At 46.5% G+C, this 17,393-nt stretch overlaps 1 protein-coding gene across 4 annotated transcripts in view; it reads right to left on the reverse strand.

The window, feature by feature from the left end:
* Window positions 1–1,017: 1,017 nt before the first annotated feature.
* The window catches only part of DPP8 (dipeptidyl peptidase 8), a 34,380-nt gene continuing 18,004 nt past the window's right edge, over window positions 1,018–17,393 (reverse strand). For 3 of the 4 annotated variants that reach the window (XM_026074029.1, XM_026074018.1, XM_026074010.1), the window contains exons 12-20: window positions 15,879–15,958; window positions 14,556–14,708; window positions 13,712–13,847; window positions 11,534–11,679; window positions 10,485–10,631; window positions 9,545–9,697; window positions 7,001–7,143; window positions 6,166–6,277; window positions 5,180–5,554 (exon numbers count right to left, since the gene is read on the reverse strand). In XM_026074029.1, coding sequence (XP_025929814.1) covers window positions 5,432–5,554; window positions 6,166–6,277; window positions 7,001–7,143; window positions 9,545–9,697; window positions 10,485–10,631; window positions 11,534–11,679; window positions 13,712–13,847; window positions 14,556–14,708; window positions 15,879–15,958 — 1,193 coding nt within the window. In that variant the 3' untranslated portion in view covers window positions 5,180–5,431. Of the gene's footprint in view, window positions 5,555–6,165; window positions 6,278–7,000; window positions 7,144–9,544; window positions 9,698–10,484; window positions 10,632–11,533; window positions 11,680–13,711; window positions 13,848–14,555; window positions 14,709–15,878; window positions 15,959–17,393 lie in introns of all 4 variants that reach the window. The other variant, XR_003254863.1, reaches the window with a different exon arrangement.

Below are 17,393 nucleotides of genomic sequence, written 5' to 3' on the forward strand. Positions count from 1 at the left end.
CTGAATATTTCATGTGCGTTTACTCATCCGGCCAGAATAACGTCTCCACCACCCAGAGCATCCACAGGAGCCTGGAGACCGAAACACCCACCTCGGCTCTTTCGGAGGAACGTTTTATAAACCAGCACAACGCCGCAGCTGGGAAACGAGTTTACAGTATTAACTCGCGTTTGGCTGCTTGCAGCATTAAGCGCAGGTGGCGTTTCGAAGCAGCGCAGCAGAAACTGCCGCAGTTCGTAGCAAGTCGCGCTGCCCAAGGGCCGGCACAGAGCTCCCCTCCATCGCCGGTCCCCGGTGACTCTCCAAGGGCAGCAAGGTGGCTCTCCTGGTCGCCCCTTTCCAAACCACGGGACGTCCCGAGGCCTCCGGGCACCCGGAAGAGCTCGGAAATGCTGCGCCGTGCCAAAGCCCTCCAGGCAGAGCAGCACCGCGAGGGACCTCCTTCCCCGCTGGCCGGAGGTGGAGAAACACCAACATACCCAGCRCGAAGGTGCCCGCAGGTCCCACCACCAACAGGACCGAGAAGCCCGTTGCTGGTGTGACCGTCCTGTCACCGAGGCTCTCGGGAAGCCTTGCCGTGTTTCGGTAGGGGCTGCAGGAACCCGCGAGAGGCGCGATGCAACGCAGCGACACCCCGTTAACAGCCCAACTTCTGGGAGCCGCCAGAACTGACATTGGCCCGCGAAGCTGCCGCGGTGCCAAGCCCGGTGCGACAGCTCCAGCTGGTGGTTACCAAGGGCCGTTAACAGAGCAGAAACATTTAGGAAGGGGAGCACAGTTATTCCAAGCAAACGCCTGATCTTCCTCTTTGTATCAATCTACCTAATCACAGGGAACAGGAAAAAAAATAATAAAAGAAAAAAAAAGTCACAAATGCTTTTCCTGAACACCCAGCAAGCGTACAACACGCACACGCACACCTTCCAGCATCGCCGCTCTCCAGAGCAGTGAGAGAACAGAGATTTGATTATGCCCAGACTCCACTAAATCAAGAAGAGAGACAGTTGAAAATAGGAAAAAACAAACCATTTAATTCAATTTATTTAGCAGCATCTTTATTGCAACAAAAGGTTTTGTAATAAAACGCAGCAAAACTAATGTCTCCACTTTACATGATTAAAAGCCACGTAGCTAGAAAGGTGGGGGAAGGAGGGAGGCCAACAAACCGAGCGCAGGGAGACATGCAATTCTGTTAACGCAAACAGCAGGCACTTCATGTTCTAAAATTAAACACCTGAACCTCTACTGTGCAGAGCATCCGAGTAAAAACCACAGGAGGAGCCTTCTTCCCCTTCCAAAGGCCGGCCCCGAAACAGCGAGTCCTTGCAGGGTGCTGGTACTCCGGTGAACGGGCGAGTCAAGGCAGCGTCCTCATCTGGCTCCTTGTTTTACTTATTCATATCTATTATTGCCTCGCCAAAGCCGAGCGCCCTGCCAGCAGCGGAGCAGACTGCCCCGCACGCGGACACTCGCCTCGAGCACAACCCCGTTTCGCTGGCCCAGGTTAAGCGCTGGGACCTTGTGCTCAGCGTTTCTGCACTCTCTGCAATTTGCCACATGTGCTTCCCAGTGCTTCACAGCTAAAGCGTTAATACACCATCCTGCTCGGGAAGTATTTCCATAACCCCTTCCCTAGCGKCCCCAATAAGTAGGGAATGCATTTTCCATTTTACTGTAATGAAGTTAGCTGATTTTCAAAGCTTTACTTGGTGCTTTACACTAATTATTTCATTAACAAATATTTTGCAGTTAACWGAGTTTATAAAAACTAAGCAGTTGTAGGTATTTACCGCTTACGCCTTCGTCCGAAGGAAAGGAGATTACTGGAAACGAAGGGGTGGGAGGGGGCTGCAGCTCCAGCGCGAGGGGTGAAAGCCGACCGCTTCGAGCACTGCGCACCCCAAGGAAGTGCTGGAAGCTGCCCGAAAACGGGGCCGAGGAACGCGCTCCCACCAGCAACAGCCAGAGCAAACCCCAACCGCTGCAACCAAAGAAAACGCTGCTGGCATCRCCGCTCACCAACTGCACTGCCTCAGCCCGCGGAACCCCGCGTTTCATCCGTATTTTTAAACATACAAAATTACAACATCCATCTCAAAGACACCTGCGCAGCTGCGGGGAAGGAGCCAACGTTCACCCTGCCACGAGGGCGCGGTGCCGCTGCCAGCCCGCGCGGGGCGTCCCGGGCCGGCACCTCGGCACGCCGAGCCAGAAGAGCCCCGAGAGGGACGTACCAAGGCTATTTGGGGAGCACCAGGTCCTCCTCCCCCAGTTTTCCCCCTCGGATTAGCTTCCTTGCGCGTGTTCTGCCCACGACCTCACTAATTCGGCTTAAAACTCACACGGACAAAGACATTTTTTAACATGCAGGAAGTGACAGAGAATAACTCAAGTTTGGACACCTCCTCCTGAGCAGCAGGACCATCTCCTGGACTACAAGGTGTTACCACCTCCAGTGGTCCAGAGCAGGGCAAAGCCACCGCTCTCCGGCCCAGGACAGGACCGACCCTTCGCCGTACGAGGTGCAGGACTTGGCTCTCCTTCCGCCAAACCAACATGGCCCCAACAGTCCTCAGCACCAGCAACCTCCTATCTCGGCAATCTCAATCACTGCGGGCTTTACCCTTCCCTTGTCGCTGGGAAATGAATCTTTGACTACGTAGGGCTGGATCGGACCTCGTAAAAGGCATCTTCCGCACCCGTCACCGGCAAGCAGGTCCTTTGCAAGAACTGCAAAACACCCATGATAAATCCTCCCAGCACTTCCACAGGATAAGAGAGCGTGGGGTCTTAAGGTGCTCAACTGCTGCACAAAGAAAAAATTTTCAAAGGAAAAAAAGAAATACATAATTTATGTTGCAAAATAGAGTACTCGCAGTACTTTGTACTTTAATAGCTTTTTGATATATATTTAAAACAAAGAAAGGATGCATTATTAAAAAGTTATACGTCAGCACTTATATCACATCCTGCGCTAAATCAAAATCTAGACTGGATTACTTGCATAACATTTAGTTCTTCAGTTGCCAAAAAAGCACTGTTTGGTGAAGGCCATTTTTGTTGTTTCTTAAACAAAAGGATCAGTTTTGTTTTAAAAACCATATACATTTACATTCAAGGGTAATCACCTCTAGAAAAAGAACAAAAACACCCCAAAAGCAAGTTAATTTAATATTGAACAAAATATAAACAACCTTGGAAAAGGTGATGCTATCCATGTGTAATTTTATACATATATGTATATATGAACAGATATAGATATATGTATATATAATACAGCATAAACAAATAAGGAACAAAACGGAATTCCATAGTAACAGCTTAGTCCGTCTGTACTCACTGCCATGCTGTTGTTCCACACGCAGCAGCAGACTGTTTGTCCCTCCACAGTAACTATAGCACGCTCCATAGGGATGCTGAATTCACCTGCCACAATAACTACTGCGTGAAGAGAAGACATTACGGGAGCCCGGGCTCCGTCCCTGCCATGCCTTTTCCAAAATCAAAATTGTAAACTTGTTATTAACCTGCGAATGGTATTTTAGCCATCACTGATCCACTTGAAAATCACTGTGATCTTTAAACCCGAAAACACCCCAAGCCATACGCCCCCGCGCTGGGGCAAGCTGCACTTACTGGGTGCCTGTTCGCTTCGGCTATCGTTTGCGTAACCCAGGATCGGATTCTGTTCTCTCGCACGCAGATTTTACACCTGCGTAGCTGCACCAGCTCCGAGAGCTTTGGTGCACATGCCCAGCAGCGCCACCGAGAAATGATGCGGTTTGATACAATACAACCAGATTGTGTTAAATCCCAGACTTCCAGGGTCAAGCTGAACAATACAAAAGCGAGGAAAATATAAGGCTACAACATGTGGAATACTAAGAGCGTAAACACTGAGAGTGATTCCAGATTTTGAAAAGATGGAAAGAAAAATCATGCTCTGCTTCTCTCTAGCACCAAAATGGAAAGAAAAGGAAGTTCTTGGGTTTCTAAGAAAACCATTAAAACTTACAGAAGTCTCAGAGGCAAGTCCCAAGGGAGAATTTCCTGGCTTAAAGGGAATCTTTTTGCTATGGATTCCTATTTTAAATGACTTGCTGCAAGTTAAAAGTGACTTCACACACTTATGATGCCATTTAGCCAAGCCTGCTGCTTAGATAAAACTTCACTAGCAAAAGACAACTGTGATTGCATGTCCTTTAGGCTTAGCAGGGTTACCTTAAGCTCTACAGAAGGAGTTTCTCAAATACAGCATCATAATCATGCTACACAAAAGTGCTAGGACTGACCCAGGAACAGGGGAGTCTACAGACAGCAGAGTATGAGCCGGCAAAACAGTTCCTAGAACAAAGCAGGAAGTTTAATGAAGGAGTTCACATTGCCTCGCATGTAGTGTTGCTAAGGTCTCTCTTCACCAAATCCTCAGCAGATTTTTGAATTAGAATATTTAAAACTGTAATAGGATGCATATACCTATATCATGCTGACATGACAGTAAGAAAACAGTATTGCAAAAACAGCTCCAGAACGAACATCAGGGAAAAGTGTCTGTGAGAAATGGGCTGCACTTTTAAGCTTGTTTTAAAATTTACAAAGTTTCAGCTCTTTGACTTAATTAGCTTGCTTCTCAGAGTAAAAGATTGTTCTGCTCACAGCACTGTAAAATATCTTTTCACTTCCCCAGGTGAAATCAAGTACAGTCAGGATAGGATATCAAGCTACTGAAAAAATAAAATAAAATAAAAGTAGTATGATTTATCCTGGGGAGAGAAGAAATCATTGAAAAAAACCTGGCATCAACTGAATTGAATCCCAAATTAAAGTTCTTTAGGAGGCAGCTTAAAAGTGTTTCTTCCTAAAAAACAATTAAGATCTAGAAAGGTTATGTGTCCAACTTGTGACCAGCTTCTAAGAAGCCAGACACACCCCTTTAAAGAAGCATAAAAGCTATATGATAGCATTTAAAATGTAATATAAGTTGTAACCGTTCAGGTAAATTCTTGTTATGTAGTGAGTCAGTCATCTGGTATTATTATGTAGTAAGATACCAGGAACAAACCGTAAAAATACATCAATTAGGTCTCAACACTTTTAAAAAGTGAAGATCTGGTGCTGTGCAAGTCTGTTATTTTAAGTTTCGGCTCCCCCCAAGAGAACACCCATGGTACTGCATTATACCACAGACACTTGATTTTATTTACATTTTAAGTTTTAAAGTTATTAGGTCACTGTACTTTAGTTTCCTGTATGGCACCAAATTTACTTTAAAAAAAAAAGTGTTTCCATGTGTGTGTGTGTGTGTGTGTGTGTGTACGTGTGTGTACATGTGGCAGGCACCAAAATGCAACGTTCCATCCTATTTTCTCTAGTTTCCTATTTCCCCTCGCTTGGTTAAGCAGCCAGCGCGGCAGAGTTCGGCAGAGGTCGGTTACATCGCCTTCAGGGCGGCAATGTGAGAGCCCAGATTCTCTTGCAGGTAATACAGTAGATGGAGTTCATAGTGCTCTCCCGACTCGGGTACCCTTATACTGTGTCTCTCCTGAGGGTAGATCTAAAATATAAAATAAAGCCATGAGCATCCACAAAAAGCTGCGAGCAGCAACATTTAAACCAGTCCCCTGAGCCACGTTCAAAATACTCGTGTAATATCGCTGCATTAACTCCGTCTGCACTCAAGCTAATAAACCCCCTGCTCCACTGCCTGAACGCGGAGACAACCCATTGCACCCTCTGAGCCAGCCCGGGCGGAGGTGGAGGGAAGCCGCCTGGCTGAACAGAGGCAGATCCTGTCCAGAGCCATCAAGTAAATCAGCCAGCGCCCAGGTCTGCAGCAGRGTGCAGGACACCTGGGCTGCATCGGCACCGAGCCAGCAGAGCTTAATTAAATGCATAAGCCTGCTCTACCCTGCACGAACACTGCTGTACCGCCTCCAAAGTGCAGCTGTCCCTGGGAGCAGCCCTAACTGCTCTAATCTGCTCATCTGGCTAATAATTTTTTTGGTTTACTCATAAGATCTTCCTTTTTTTTAAAAAAAAATATATAAATACTGCAGTTTTATCACAAAGTCCAAGTTCCCCAACACAGCCATGTTACAAGCTCCAATTTTGGACTCCCCAGTCAAAGAAGGATGCACCAGTTTTACACCCCAATTCTGGCCTTACCTGTAAGTCGTATGGTTTCCCAGCTCTCACTAAAAAGCTGAGCAAAATACTAGTGTGTGCAAAGTGAACATTCTCATCCAAGAACCCATGTAGCAGCAGCAAACGGTTTGGTCTGAGAAAAGCAAGAGACAAACATTTCTATACAGCGTCCCAGAACATTGACTGTGCCAGCCATTTCATAATCCACAAACATCTCTTCAAATAACCTCAACATTTAAAATATTTGCATTTAAAAGAATGACTCTGGATTGTAAATTGTTCTGGATGGGCCTGCCATCGGCTTCCAAATCTTTCTTTTTCTTCTTTGCAATTCTTCCTGCATGTGCACATCATGGTCAGGCTTTTATCTGTAAATCTCCTTTATTCTCAGAAGTATTTCCTAGTTTGGACAATACAATGGTCTAACGTTTGCTCAGAATCACTGCTGGTTTCCAGCTCTTTGGCAAGAAAGCTCATGCTCTCAGCCTGCACTGCAGACAACACTGCTGTCTGTACAGTCTTAGAGCATGCAAAAAGCATCCTGACCAACTATTTTTGTCAAGCTTAATGCTGCTCTAAGGGCCTAATTACATAATTGCAGATATGTTTGTCATTTCTTTAGGCATAACGGATAGTCTTTAATTACAGCCAGTATAAAAGGGATTACTTGGAATGGCCTGTAATTATGCAAATGTTCATTCAAGTCTATTAAGTTTTTTGGGCTTTTTGTTTTTTTAATACTACCATTCATGGTTCCAGGATTTAATTGCCAGGAACAGGGAGATAAAAATGCATCTGCGGGGCTTGAACCTTCCCGATAAGGAAAGTAGGAGGGAAGAGACAGAACCAAACTCACTCGGAAGGAAACTTCTCAGCTTGCATGGCCACCGATCCTAGGTAATACCCCTGCTCGTTGTGATCCGGGTGGCCCATGTAACGCTCCGTGTAACCAGTGTCGTAGAAAATCCACAGTGTGACTGGTGCTCCAGCGATGGCAACCTGCAAGTTCAACAGGGCTCTCAGCACGGGGAGGGGATGGGGCAACGCCTAGCCCCCCCTGACCTGGGCACGTCCCTCCCTCCCACACCTCTGTCCCAGGGCGGCAATAATTCCCCAAAGCGTGCTAATCAGCGCGCCTTACGATCCACACAGTCTGCAGTGGAGAAAAGAAAAACAGAAAGCAATCCTTGCCCTCCCGCCCACAGTTCGCACGCATCGCCAGAGCTCAGCTACGATAAACGTGCTGAGAACTTCTACCACCGGAGGACCTGCACAGAAATTGCCCCAGTCCGTCTGCAAGCACCATTCTGGTAAAGCTCCATCAGCTCTGAGGAGAGGGGTGAAGTTACCATCTACAGATGCAAAACTGATCATCTGCGGTCCTCAAATCGCAATCGGTGCTTTTACGCAAACATCCTAACTGCCCTAGCAGCACTGTAGAATGGATGCAATCTCAGCAAAGCCCTCCCTGTAGAAACAGGTCTTGTTGGGGAAATTTGGGCCTTTACAAGCTAAGCAGACCGTATGGACAAATCAGAAGTGACACTAAACATATCGCTTGCGAGGCCTGCTGGAGGGAAGTGGATTTTGTTCAAAATGCTCAGTGCTCTGCCTTCTGGGTTGCAAAACCTTTGTTTAAGCGAATGCCTGCCAGAGACTGGGATCGAAAGCTCCCCAGGACTTGCAATTCCCTTTTCACAGCTACTACCACCTTGCAGAGAAGCTTGCAAAATAAGAACAGAGAAGGAGGAAGGAAAAAAAAGAAAAAAAAAAAAAAAAAAAAAAGACGATGACTTGCCAAGTCAGGTATTTTTAAAAGTGAAAAATATAATAATCCTTAACGACTTGAGAAAAGCAATCATTAGACCTCCCAGGAATATTCGGGTTGGACTTAGACAAAGGAAGAGGAGCCACAGAGGAAAAAAAACACATCCCGAGAGCAACATTTAGCTCTTATCATTTCTCCACCCAGACCTCCGAGACTTGCCTGACAGCTGCCTGATCATTTTCTCTAGCGCTCTGAAGTTACACAATCACAAGGAGCTCTCTTCAGCTCCTCTCCCATCCCCAGGTTACCCTCCTGGCTGTGCCAGGACACGCTGCTATTCAGCGTGGCAAATCTGATCTGAGAACAGATCGGTCTGCAAAGAAACCATTCTCTCAGGGCAGGAGAGCAGGAAAGATGGTAGGAGTAAGAGAAGGAGGTGTTGTTTTTCAACAGGATCAGTTCCTTAATTCACAGCACGAAGAGCTCGGCTGGCTCAAAGCAGGCAACAGCTGAGACTGCATGAGGCAGCTTCAGCGTACGTGACCTCAGCTTGGTGGAGCTATACCAGCATGGTTAAGTGCAAGCTCAATAGTCAACCAGTTTAAAGCTGTTTTACCCACTTCCAGAGAAGGAATATCCTCCTGTGTTCACCTGAACGGACTGAGGATGAACAGCTGTTCCTCCTCACCCCAGCTCCCAAGAACAGACTCTCACATGTTCCAGTAAAATCAGCCTGTCTGCACACTTGCTCTTCTCGCATGCCACATCCCCTGGATGCAAGTGCGTCCTGCACAAAAGTGCCCTGCTCAGGTTAATGCAGGAAACCTCAAGGACAACACAGCACCTTCACATCAGGTCCTGCTCATTTGGAGCTTGGGGAAACGAGCTCAGGGATGGAGCAACCACACCACGCTTTTTGGGATGGCTGCACTCAAATATTTAAGAACAACACATACTCCTGAGGAGGGGGACTGTGAATTTGGGGGGAAAGGGGGGGGGGAAGCAGCATTTAATTGTACAAATGCAATTTACTGATTTAAAACATCTCTATTAGCATTAATTATTGGGGCTGTACTGGTATCACTGTCTCCATTGGGAAAGCTAAATCACATAGCTGTACAAGTACATGCTCAGTGTGACAATTCTCAGAGCCCAACACTGAGAACAAGTTTATGGAGGAGGAACATCTCATCCCCATGCTGCAGGCAGAAACACACAAGAGGAGAGAACCGAGGAGAAAGCCCAAGGTCACGCAACATCTTACAACTGCTCTTGCAATATACATTGAAGGTTGGTTTCAAAAGACACTGTGGCTTGTTAGCAAACAATAGCTTTAGAAAAGAGTGAATAGATTTTCAGATCTGATCTGTTGCCTGTCAAGTATCAAAAAGATTACCAAAACCTGTAAGCCTAATTAGAAATACCGTGCACAAAACATACACTGAGAAAGGAACCTTCCCCTGAACTCACTCAACCAGAAGAATCTTGAGGGAAGCAGCCAGAGCACTGAGTCTTTACTTGTCTAGAGCAAGCTTAAAAGTCTTTGTGCTGTGAACACCCGTGGGAGGTTACGTGATTAAGGGAAAAATTCTGTCTGCACCACCACAATAAGTACTCAACGCATGAACATACCCTGAAGATATCTGACCTCTGCATTAAAGCCATAAGAGAGAGGTAGCCTCCATAGGACCAGCCATGAATGCCAACTCGGTCCAAATCAATGAAGTCATACTGGGATGCTAAATACTGCAGCCCTTCCACTTGGTCATCAATTTCTATTTGCCCCTAAGAAGGGAGAGAAAAAGATAATTTTTGTTAGTTTTGGACAAAAGCTATGTTCTCAGGAATTTAGAAGGTAACCAGCTTGACACCTTTGTTATTTCCATTTGTGCAGCACCCAACCACACACCAGCACTCCACTGTGCTAGGCATATTACAGAAAGCTGACCCCTTTCTGTCATAAGACACAATAAATACACACTAACCCACCTCTCTCAACTATCTTTCCCTTCATTTGTCTCCTTGCTTGGGGAAAGGTAAGAATTTCTCCACCTACGACAATTTCCTGCACAAGAGCAAGGCTGAATTCTAGCTCTGTGTGTCAGAACGCCATTCCCAACGTGCAGAGAGCTACATCGCAAAGCCAGTGGAGCCTGGCGCAGGCCAACCCGTCAGTATGCAAGGCCAAACATGTCCACCCTCTCCAACCTGACACAGGAACTACCCTAAGTAGTACTATCCTGCTTCGTGTGAGCAGTAAAGCATCTCTCGTAAGAGTCAGAGACCCCCTTATGAACCATCTTGTCTTGTGCCTGACAAGCTGGAGGTGGTTTGCAACCTCAAGCACTGACACTATATCCTTCTCCCATTAAGTGTCTTTCTTCCCTCAAATCCACACTGTCCAACTAYGTGCAGTTCACCTCCCAGACCTAGCCAGTGTCACACATCTGGCACACATTTGGCACACCAAATCACTGTGGCAAATCAGTGCTTTAGCTTAGATTGTCCAACAAGGCTGGAACTCACGCCATTCTCTGGCTGAAAATCACAAACCAGACTCAGAGCTGCTTACCATTTTGTATTTAAAGGCTCCTTCAAACTTAAGCCCTCGGTGGCAGGACCCCCTGTTGTCAATGACAACAACAACGTAGCCTAAAGAGGCCAGGGTGTTCAAACGGAAATATYTGATTCCTTTAAACCGATTGTTCACCAGCTGTACCTGGAAAAGAAGAGGAGCAATGACACAACTATKTATGTAAATGGAATCCAGAGGTCACTTGTCAATCCAATTTAAGATTTTATGTATATTTACTTTTTTTAAAATGTTTTATACATTTTTATAATGTAAAGTTTTCAGGTCTCTCCTCTCTGCTATGGGATTCCCTCCCTCCACTTGTGGTCTGCTATGAAACCAGCTACTCTCCCTCCCATTAACAAGCCATTTTGTCTCTTGGATATGAACAGCTGAACCGAGCTCTCCTCTGCAGGACATGCCCTGAGGCACCGAGCAAGAGGGGCTGCTGACTGCCCACCCCAACCCCAAGCCTGCAGCTCCGCTGTCCACTGACTCTGTTCTTTCCCAGGAGAAAACCTGGGTCTGCACTGGGTCTTACTCCAGCTGCCTTGGACCACAGCAGGGTACAGAAGATTTGTGGAACCAAAACAGGGCTCAGGGGCTCACCTTCTCCTATCTACCAGCAAGAGGAGGACAACTGGGGAGCAAGCTGTCCTAAATACCTACTGGTGATGGTGGAGGCTAACAGAGAGCTCCCCTCAGGTACACACAGRCAGAGTGGAAACACAGAGCAGGAGCCGCTACGGATGAGGGGGAGACAGAACAGGGAACTGAGACTACTCCCACTCCCCTTCCTCCCAGTTCCAACTCCCCTGCTCCAAACTTGTTCTCCGAATCAGTTCTCTCTCTCTCATGAGTGGCAGTGCCCTGATCTGTGCCCTGGGAATCATGATTGCTTACAATACCTTCAGCCAAGCAGCTTACAGCCAAACAGGCAAAACGCCACGCACCTTCCCCAGCCCAGCTCAAGAGCTGCACACACAGGAGAGCTGAGAGCGAAGTGATTGAGACCAGCCTCCCCTGCCGCTCAAACGTGCTGCACTCACCTGAGGCCCTCCATAGATGAAGAGCACAGTGGGGTACTTCTTTCTGGGCTGCAGATTGTGAGGCTTGTACATCATCCCATAGAGCGTAAACCCTGAGGAGCTCTCRAAGGAGAACACTTCTGGGGGGACGTAATCAGGAAGGGGGCCTGCCACAGGAGGAAACAAAGAGCCCAGCTTAACAGGGAACGGAGGGGTAGGGCAGCTCATTCCTGCCCCATCACTGCCCTCAACGCATCCYCAGGAACGCAGCTCCTCCGTGCTTTCCAGGGGATGTGGCTAGGACCAGGCTGAGACCGGGAATGCCTTTGTCCTAGGGGAATTCTCCCAGCCCGGTCCCCTCCTGTCCTCACCCCTGGTCTGCTCTGAACAGCAGTGACTGCTCCTTCGCTGATACAGCCCTTACAGGGGCCCCATCCTTCCCCAACCCCATTTAGGACTCACTGCAGAAATACAAGGAAAGGACAGGAGACGAAACATGCCTTAGGGAAGGCGAGGTGAAAAGGGACAGAAACATGATGGAAAAACAAAAGCCCAAGAGCTGTCTCCCAACGGCAGGGGCACGCAGCAGCACACAGCCGCTTAACCATAAGCTCCTTCCCCCCGGCCCAGAAGCGCTCAGTAATAGGCAACCAGTGCAGAGCAACTGAGCTCACTTACCCCCCACAACTGAGGCTAAAACTGGATCTCTACAGATCCAGTGAAGGACATTTAGGCAAACCTACCTTGCCCCTGTGCTGCAACGGACTGGGAGGGTACATGGCTTATCGTGTTGCAGACAAAGAGGTGGTTGTAAAACACTCTCAGAGCCTGGCTTTCACCTGTCTGACCACATCCACGGAGCTACCAGAGAAACCCCTTCCTGTCACTGCTCCAGTTCTTACCATAAAATCCCCTGGGGAGCCTGTGTCTTCTGTAAGGGGAGCATGAGGCGGCCTGAAGCACCTCTCTGCTCTAGCACTGGTTTCCTTTTGGAAACCAGACATTTTGACAGTGCTCTCTACACCAGGAATCGGACTGGGAAAGAGGGGGGAAGGAGGGTAGAGGGTGCACAGCTCTTTCCACAGTAAAAATAACTCATGTTGCAAGAGAAGCTCCCGGTTCCCCATGAGAAACACCGAAAGTTAGGCCGTTGACCATGCTGGCTCCCATAGTCTCCTGGTGCTGTGGCAGCCGTGTCAGAGCTTACGGAAGGGGCCGTCTTACAAGCACTTGGGTTGTTTGCCCCACTACTCCTACAAAGAGAGGATCTCCAAGGACCTCATGGCTCCAGCAGTAGCCAGAGAAATTTTATAATTTCCACTCTAAATTTCTTCATGACATATAATACATATTTGTTGCTGAGCTGCAAACATAATTAAACTTAAAAGGTTATCTTCCCTGTGGTTTTACTCTCCTGTTCTTGCACAGAACAGTCAAGTTCCCTTTTCAGCCTTTATTTGACTGCATTAAACAAGCCACACTCTTTTCATCTCTCCTCACTACCACAAACTGTTTATTTACCTCAGCCTCTGGCACAATTTACATGGTCTTTTCAGTCAGCCTCCTAGAAAAACCTCCACGATAAACTCTCAGTCAGGCTGAAGAGGCAGTTGAGCTGTCACCGAGACTTGCGTCTTCTGGAAGCCCAGTCACCAACTAACTCAAAGAGAAGTCAGACCCGGTTCTGCCTTCTGTTATACAGGTGACAAAATTAAGTCTCAGCAGAGCATTTCTGGGGGAACAGCCACGCAGCAGGACAGAGTCTACACCACTCCCTTTCTCTGAAGATGGCTAGGCAGCCCAAAAGCTAAATATGCACTCTGAGCACTACAAGCTTAATAAGTTAGAAGCTCAACTGCCAAACTAGCAGGCAATCCTTCTTCAAGCATGAAATTCCCCTGCCTTAAAAATTATTTATTTTTAGAGCAACGCTTTCGTAGGATGGATGTGTTGTTGCTAATACAGTGCAGATACATTTGACCAGACCTATAAAAACTGTGGCCACATATCAGCATAAACACTAATGCAAATCCAGAAACTCTTTCTCATTCCTGTACTTTCAAGTACTCCTCACACAAGCATGAGTTTCCAGACAAGCCGAGTCATCCAGAACATCAAATCTAAAACAAGCACATTCTGGGGTATCTTTCGGCCTGTGACCCTGGCTGCCCTTCTCCAGTTCCTTATCCGTGCTCTTACCTACTGAATCTAAAATGGTTGCCCAGAACTCCTTTGTCCTGTGAGCTGCATCATCTTCAGATCCTGTCAGCCGGTAAAGCGACACACAGTGTGGATTCTTCTGATTGCTGTACTTGCTGATGAACATGTCACAATCCTAGGGAGAAAAAGAATATTACCTTGAACTCCTCAGTGCAGAGACACAAGAAAAAGTGATCATTTCTTTCTGCATTTAGATCTCTCAGAAGGTGCTCACAGACCAAATTAAACCAGGAAGCCTGGGATCTTTTGATAACAGCAGATAGATTCTAGGGAGCTGCAGTCCTCAGCAAGAGTCAGATATTAACACTCCAAAGCCAAGTTCTCCTCTAATTCTGAAAAATACACCTGCAAAACCAGCAGTGGCATGAGGACTGTATCACACCTTGTCCTTTTCTGGGTAAAGCAGTTCCAGCTGAACAGGTTACTGCCCTCAAAGCCTGCGACTCCACCGAAGGCTGCCACATGCTGGTCTCCTCACTTGATCTCTCCTCAGTCCACTTCAGGCAAAAAGAGCCAGGTTTAAATAGTCACTTCAGCCTAGCTTCTTTTGAATGAGGTGAGCTGAGGAGCAACTGCACTGGCAGATCATTAGCAAAGCTGGAAGGGGACCTGTGATGAAGCCCAGAGCACACAGATTTGGCTTCCAGAGGGGGCTACACATTCACTTTACAAGGTACAGGAGCACACAACACAGCGTAAAATCTATTTTTGTTATATTTAAACACAGCCTTGTCTGCTGATTGATAAAGAACAAGTTTGGCGATAACCCCCAGCACACGCAGGCAGCCCTGCCGACGCAGGGCCTCACAGGCAGACTGGGTACCTGGCTGACGCAGCAGGCATGAGAGTAACCGCGTTCTGTCAGCCGCTTTACTTCTCCAGGATTCTCGTAGTTCACAACGTACAAGTGATGCTCTAAAGGCGAGTCTTTTGTGCCTTGAAAATATACCAGTTTTTTGGCTTCGTCTACATAGATCTGCCAAAACAAAACAAACACATACCGCAACATTGAGTTAATGCCAAAATAATACCCAAGTCTTCCCCCTGCCTCCGATTCCATAAAGCTGATTTATAGACTAGCAATCTGCAAGGGATAAGTCAAATGACCCTTCTGGCTGGCCAGAACTCCACCAGTTACGGACTGCACTTGACGCTTTCTTGCCCAGCTCTTTCACTCAGGTCCTTGACTTTTCCCAGACTTTATTGTTTGCTATGCTAAATAATTCTTTGTCGCTTCCTCACGCTTCAGACCCTTTCCCAAATCACTGAGACACATATGACATAAACCAATCCAGGAAGAAATCATGGCAGCAGCTGACTGGTAACTGCTGCTGTGTTAAATATCCCTTCTTTTTGAACAGACAGCAGAACAGTTTCAAATGCAGGGCAACTTGCACACCTCACCCCCTAACCCCTGTTCCAATATCTACTCAGGAAGGACTTTATCAAAGACATTTATGAAATCTAAACAGCAGTCAAAAAGTTCTCCTTGAATTGCTGTCTCATTCACGCGATCAAAGAATTCATCTAGCTTAGCACTGGAACAGCAGCAGTKTGGGGAATGTTCCTTCTCTCCCAGGACAAACACCTTGTACAAGCTCACAAGCTATGTGGAATACAAACATTGGGTATTGTGGCTAAAAAGAGGCAGGGCTAATAGATTTATGCTGATCACTTCAATTTAATATCACTTGATTCAGGATAGCAGCTGGATACTATCACAACCTCTTGCTGCTCAAGGAACATGTGGAATTTCCTCACTGCTGCCTCACAAAAACATTTGCTTCCTTCTCTTTAAGCCTTAAATTTAGTGGGGAAAACTCCTTGCTGATAAGGAGGAAAAGAAAACCAACTAATGTTGCCTGAGTTGCTTTCCTGCACTGCTAAAACCAGAGTCTCCAGTCCAGAGTGGTAAATCAGAGTCAGAGAAGGATAAAAGCAAATTGCAGACCAAAAAAACCACGTGATTCATGTGCTCAAAGTCAACATAACGGAGTGGTAGGGCCCAGTCTTCTCAGGGAGCAGTGCCTTGCTAATACAACACGTACTGATTTGTGGGGCCCTAGAGACCATCTCCCTGCAGTGCTGTCCTCCAGCATGAGCGGGTTGCTTTGAGGATGTCCACGCAGCAAGAGCAGAGACTTACGTTGGACCCATGTCTGCCAAGCACTTCCCATTCCCCACTGGTAATCGCTGTCTCCTCTTTGATGGGGCATTTGAAGTCACCTGTAAATAACCCACATGCAAGCAGAGATTTTACACTTTACCCACAACAAATGGTCACAGTCATACTTCTTCCTTCCAAGCTTTTTTGCCCGACTTGACCAAAGAGCAGCCTGGTTTTGCAAAAGACCCACATGTCTGCCAGCTTGCCAGACAAATGCTGTTACACAGCTGCAAAGAGCATTTTAGAGTTGGTAACATTCTGTGAAACACACATCAAAGGATTCAGAGATGCTCTCAACCCGAGACCTGGGCAGTGTTTTGGGTTTTTCTGGGGTTTGTTTTTTCTGGTTTTCTTTTTTTAAAGCATTTTGTCACATGCACAGAAATAGAAGTTTTATACTGAAAAATGTGAAAAGGGAATCTCAGGTGTCAAAATTGGAGAATTTTGATATGGAGGTGGAGAACAGCTCTCTTTTAGAAGATGGATTCATTTCCCTCAGAATGTTCTCTGCGAGATAAAGAAGTTGGATGCATTCAAAGAAACCCTATTACCCAGGATAAAATGTTTTCTGGGAAAAAAAACAGTTGCATGAAACTAGGACCTCTAGTAAAATTACATATATTTTTTTGTGCATGCACAGCTCAGCAAATGCCTTCTACACACAGCAAGTAAATTGAGGATCACAGCATGAAACTGTAAATGAAAGAATACATGGCTGTGTAGAACCCACTCCAGGGGCTTTGCACACAGCTATATTGCATATCTGACTGAGGCCAAACTTCGACCGCAGCTTGGAAGCAGGCAGTCTTGAATTTTTTGCTAGAATCAACTCTTCCTGCATTTCCACTTGCAAGACCTGCCAGTAATTTTCTCCTACTAACATCTCTGTCTATACAGCAATACCATGATTGTTTTTAAGAGCAGACAGGAATTCTCCAAATAGTTGTCATATCATAGTTTTTTCTGGCAAGCACACGTGTTCATTTTAAAGGGGCTAACACTGAGGTGAAGGCCCTCTATACACCTTTTTACAACGTGGTCAGAGTATGCTGTTAGTCTCTCTGCTACAATCTGCTTGTAAAAGTTGACAGAGACTCTGTTGGCTTTGCTTGCAAAGTCCAGTCTTGAACCAACGTATGTTTATTAGATATATTTGACCCAGCACATCAGATAGTCACGTTATTACTATAATGATTAACCTCCAGGAAAGTCAACACAAACAATCCCATCATCAACAAGGAAAAAGTCATCTAAGTGTATTTCACAATTACACAGGGAGCTCATTTCTCTTTCGATCCTCTGAAACTTCTCTCTCGATCAATAAGGAAGAACCTGGGTTAAAACTGAAGCATGTTGAATACAAAATAAGCCCTGTACATTTTCAAGGGGAATGACTTTACAATGAAATGCTTTCCTGGACAACAGTAGGAGTTTCCAATGGGACTGACTCCTGCCACCTGGAAAGACACTTATTTCCTCACTAGTCAGCAACAA

The sequence above is a fragment of the Apteryx rowi genome, unplaced genomic scaffold (assembly GCF_003343035.1).
Source record: "Apteryx rowi isolate R43461 unplaced genomic scaffold, aptRow1 scaffold_11, whole genome shotgun sequence".
In the NCBI taxonomy this organism is placed as follows: domain Eukaryota; kingdom Metazoa; phylum Chordata; class Aves; order Apterygiformes; family Apterygidae; genus Apteryx; species Apteryx rowi.